At 39.5% G+C, this 5,090-nt stretch overlaps 1 protein-coding gene across 1 annotated transcript; it reads left to right on the top strand.

Moving 5' to 3' along the window:
- The first annotated feature begins 238 nt into the window (after positions 1-238).
- LOC107889338 (dicarboxylate transporter 1, chloroplastic) lies at positions 239-4,728 on the top strand. Its single transcript, XM_016813716.2, has 3 exons — positions 239-1,607; positions 3,169-3,390; positions 3,930-4,728. Exons 1-3 carry the CDS (start codon positions 513-515, stop codon positions 4,290-4,292), a joined length of 1,680 nt encoding a protein of 559 aa, XP_016669205.2. The 5' UTR covers positions 239-512; the 3' UTR covers positions 4,293-4,728.
- The last annotated feature ends 362 nt before the right edge of the window (positions 4,729-5,090 follow it).

The raw sequence follows: 5,090 nt of genomic DNA, 5'->3' as shown, positions 1-5,090 counted from the left end.
AAATTAACTCCCACTTTCTGTGTCAGTGGTGTCAGTCACCCGAAACAGAAATCACTCTTCCTTTCCGGATTTCCCTCTCAGAGCTCCTTATCCAGTCATAGCCCGCCACGTGGAATCGTTTATTCCCATTGGGCCACCTACCACGTCACTGGGAGTACAATACTATCCAATAATCAGAAGGCACGTGGGCGAATGTTATACATGTGGCCGGTCGCCAAACCATAGAAAAATTTGGACGGAAATCCCAACCTCTCCCAAATGAAATCTCTTGTAGACCACGACAACCTCATCGATGCTCACTCTGTTTTCTCTATCATATAATATAATAATATATAAAGTTCACATCTCAATAGCCAACCATAAATTCCAAACCTCCACACCCACCGTTTGATCAAAATCAAACGGCCAGCGTTAACCCTCTCCCATCATTTACCCTTTTAAATATAATCTCCGCCTTCCTTCACTCAGTTCCACCATTTCTCGTTTCTCCGCCGTCGACGCAACCGTCTTAAATGGCCTCCGTCGCACTCACCTCCTCCTGCCCCCTCGGTTACTCACGTATCAAATCACTTGCTTTCTCTTCCAGATCATGTCCAAACCCGGTCTTTTCCCCTCCGTTTCTCCCAAAGTCCACTTCACATAATTCCAGCTTCATTAAACAGTTAAGTCTCACTCCAGTCATAACGAACAATAGAATCCAGAAAAGACACAGCAAATTAACTGTCAAAGCGGCGGCATCAACTCCAGCCGCCGTAACTCCGCCGTCCCAGCAACCATGGCAAGGTGCAGCATTAAAGCCATTGATAGCCTCGATTGCTACAGGTGTCATTCTCTGGTTCCTTCCCGTCCCATCCGGTGTCTCTCGTAACGCCTGGCAGTTACTTTCCATTTTCCTCGCCACAATCGTCGGCATCATCACTCAACCATTACCACTCGGAGCTGTGGCTTTACTTGGACTAGGCGCTTCCGTCCTCACCAAAACCCTAACCTTTTCCGCTGCCTTCTCCGCTTTTGGCGATCCCATTCCTTGGCTAATCGCTCTCGCCTTCTTCTTCGCTCGGGGTTTCATCAAGACTGGACTTGGTAATCGAATCGCTTACCAATTCGTTTCCTTATTCGGATCTTCCTCATTAGGTTTAGGCTACAGCTTAGTCTTCAGCGAAGCTTTATTAGCGCCGGCAATTCCATCCGTATCCGCACGCGCTGGAGGAATTTTCCTCCCTCTAGTCAAATCTCTCTGCGCCGCGTGTGGCAGCAACGTGGGTGACGGAACGGAAAATAGATTAGGATCTTGGTTAATGCTGACATGTTTCCAAACTTCCGTTATTTCTTCTTCGATGTTTTTAACTGCAATGGCGGCGAATCCATTAAGTGCTAATTTAGCTTTCAATACCATTAAACAGCAGATCGGGTGGATGGATTGGGCTAAGGCGGCATTCGTGCCGGGTTTAGTTTCGTTGCTTGTTGTGCCATTGATTTTGTATGTTATTTATCCACCAACGGTGAAAACTAGTCCCGACGCGCCAAAGCTTGCTAGGGAGAAACTGGAGAAGATGGGGCCGATGTCCAAGAATGAGATTATCATGGCTGGGACTCTATTTCTAACGGTATAATAATATTAACATCTATTGATAAAATCTTCTTAACCTTTGATTCTTTATGTTTTAATTATACCTAATGCCTTTACAACTGTGTAAGTATGTTTTGTCTGCTATCACAATCTATCAAGTGGAAATGTCGCACTGAAAAAATAATTATAGGTGACAATAGTGACATGTGATCACGAGGCTAGCCACATTTTAGTTTGAGAGGCGCTCATTTTCCGCCATCATTTAAAGTTCTTCATCTGTTTTAGATTTTCTAGTTTTAGCTGTTGCTTGTGGTAATCGTTCTGTTGGAATCTACAGACAGTCGTTGACCTTGACCTTATGACACTGGCACATGTCTCTGTTCCCTGCTTTGTCTTTCCTTGAAGAGCTACACTTAGCAGCTAGTACATCCTTTTAGTGTGGAGGGAGAGAGATACTATAAAAATTAGGATTTGGGGGAAAATGTACTTTTCTATGCTCAATCTGTTCATGTGGTTATATATTTTGCTCTGCTTCAGTATTTGCGTTTAATTAAGTTGTTACATCAATTTATGTTGTGTTAGTATGGTATCCACTAAGAGTTCAAGACATGGTTGTTACAGTTACCTCCTACCATCTTAATGGACTAAAGAGGTATAAAGTTTTTGGAAGTTTGGATGAGAGCTATGTTTGATCTGGTTTTATTTTGCCATCTAGGAGTATTCATGCTAAGCAGGTCTCAAAAGAGTTTTTGGAATATAAACATGGATGCATTGCCACTCAATGTGATTTTGGAAGTGAACTTTTGAAATAAATCTGTTTTTGGAGCTTATAGGTTTAACAGATACAGTAGTAAAAAAATCAGGTTATGTTGTGGATTCATAATCTTGCTTCCTAGATACTTCTTAACAAGTAATTTGGTCAAATATAAAATTTTTCATGCCATATTCTATTTGTTAATGATTATCAAATAAAATAAGCATGATGGAAATGGCTTAATGATCCCCTCACAAGCTCATGAAAATCTAGACATTATTATGCTTTATATGATCTTACCCTGCAGACTTAGCATAATTAATATGGAATTCTTCTAAAGATGTTAGATATATGTAGGATTTTGAGGAAATACTGCAATTTTTCAGGTTTTCTGTTTGCCATTTTAATTGTTCGCTACATAGGCCTCAAAGGTTTTCATATTTTATGTGCTTCATAGCTGTATCCAAACCTCAGAGGTGCTGCAATTTCATTAGCTGGAAATGAATCATGCATGTGATAGTATCTCTAGGTGCCTCGTTATTGATTTGAATCCTTGAGTATTGATAAAGTAAATACTGAAATATGGCTAGGTTTTCCTGCATTTCATTCAATTTTATGTTCTGCAGCAATATTTTGATTGCTCTCAACTGATTAATAGACTTTCAATGCTATTTCTGGTTGTATTACTTTCTGCTCTCATTTGATGCGAATCTTTTACTGCACGGACAACGGCATTAGTAACTATGGCTACTACTGATGAGCGTGAAAGGCTGAAAGCTACTTATGTGAGAGCTTGAATGTTCAACTATCAAGAATTTTCTCTTATCTTCCTCTGTTGCATTAGGTGGGGCTCTGGATTTTTGGAGGGGCGTTAAATGTGGATGCTGTTACTGCTGCCATTCTTGGGTTATCTGTCCTACTTGTGACTGGGGTAGTAACATGGAAGGAGTGTCTTGCTGAATCAGTTGCATGGGATACACTTACTTGGTTTGCCGCACTCATTGCTATGGCTGGGTATTTGAACAAATATGGTCTCATCTCATGGTTTAGTCAAACCGTTGTTAAGGTTTGTCCTGTTTTCCTTGTACTTTCGTCTTATTTTCTCTCTGCCATGTCCAATTACTAAAACTTTTTATGGAATCACCAAAGAGCCATCACCATAATCTACATGCGGTGCTTTGCTTTTTCTGGACATACTAGGAATCACATGTTTTCTTAAAAGGAAAATAGAAAGGAAAAACCAGAATACCATTGGCTATTTATATCTTCTCTTAAATAATGCAAACTATTGAAGTACTTGTGCTCTACATTGTAATATATCTATCTGGTCAGTATGATTATTTGGCTTTCTCTAGTTCTGTTTTCATGTTCTATTAATATTTTCATACTACTTTGGCGTGTCCATTTGAGTCTTATTAAACAATGCCCTAGGATGTTCCTTTTCTTTTAGGCTAAGTTGTTCTGACACTGCTTTATTCAATGCTTCTGCTTTGGCAATCACACTAGGAACCTTTTTTACGAGGGTTGTTGCACAGGTCTGATGGAAATTAAAAATTCAGATCTTTGGAATTGCCTTTCATGTCAATGATCTGCTCATTTTTACAGGTCGTAGGTGGATTAGGTCTTTCATGGCAAATGTCATTTGGCATTCTGGTTCTTCTCTATTTCTACTCGCATTACTTCTTTGCCAGTGGAGCTGCTCATATTGGTGCCATGTTTACAGCCTTCTTGTCTGTGGCTAGTGCTTTGGGCACTCCATCGTATTTGGGAGCCCTTGTTCTATCATTCCTCTCCAACCTAATGGGAGGCATTACTCATTATGGAATTGGATCCGCACCTGTATTCTATGGGGCGGGCTATGTACCACTAGCAAAATGGTGGGGATATGGTTTCCTGATATCGGTGGTGAATATTATAATCTGGCTCGGAGTAGGAGGCATCTGGTGGAAGGCTATCGGCTTGTGGTAAGGCAGAATGTCATAAAATTTGCTGATACTGAGCTAAGAAGGATTTCTCACCTAACTTGAAGTTTACAGTTTCTTCTTCACGTCGGAAACCGATTTGTCTTTGATTCTTTATGTTGCAGAAATAATCTTTATGGTGGGGTGGGGTGGGGTTTAGAGGGTTGGAAAAAGAAGAAAGATTTGAGTTTGAGGTGGAGGTGGAGGTGGAGGTATTAGAGCAGAACTTAGATCTTTACCACAAATTTTGACAAATGGAAAATACATTATTATTTTGAATACGAATTTTTTGGGTTATGGATTATGAGACAAGGTAAGGTGGTGCAAAACAATGTCACGGTTTTATTGTATTTTATAAAATTCCTGTTGGTTGGGTTCTTTTGTTAGAAATGTCACACGCAATTCATTTTGAGTTAGAACTCTAATGGAATTTTTTGCCTTCATCCTTTTCTCTGGATTTCTTACCTCTGTTTACTTTAGAAGGAAAAAAAAATAATAAATAAGCGTTTTTCCTAATGCACTCTTTTCATTAAATTTTAAGAAAATAACACTCCTGGGTCTGTAGCAAAACCTTTTGTTAACAAAAATAAATTTAATAATTAGGTTCTGATTTAAATATCAAGGAAAAGTGAGTGCAAATATATATTGGTTGGGCTTCGAATTCCTAATGGAAATGTTGAGCGATTTAGATTTGATACCCATGCTTGCCTTAACTCTTCCTGTATATATAGATTAACTTATGTTTGTTTATTTCGAAGGTGTCCAGGTTGAGCCCTCAATTAGACTTAAAATAACATTACATTTT

The sequence above is a fragment of the Gossypium hirsutum genome, chromosome A09 (assembly GCF_007990345.1).
Source record: "Gossypium hirsutum isolate 1008001.06 chromosome A09, Gossypium_hirsutum_v2.1, whole genome shotgun sequence".
In the NCBI taxonomy this organism is placed as follows: domain Eukaryota; kingdom Viridiplantae; phylum Streptophyta; class Magnoliopsida; order Malvales; family Malvaceae; genus Gossypium; species Gossypium hirsutum.
This window is presented reverse-complemented; position numbering and strand designations above follow the sequence as displayed.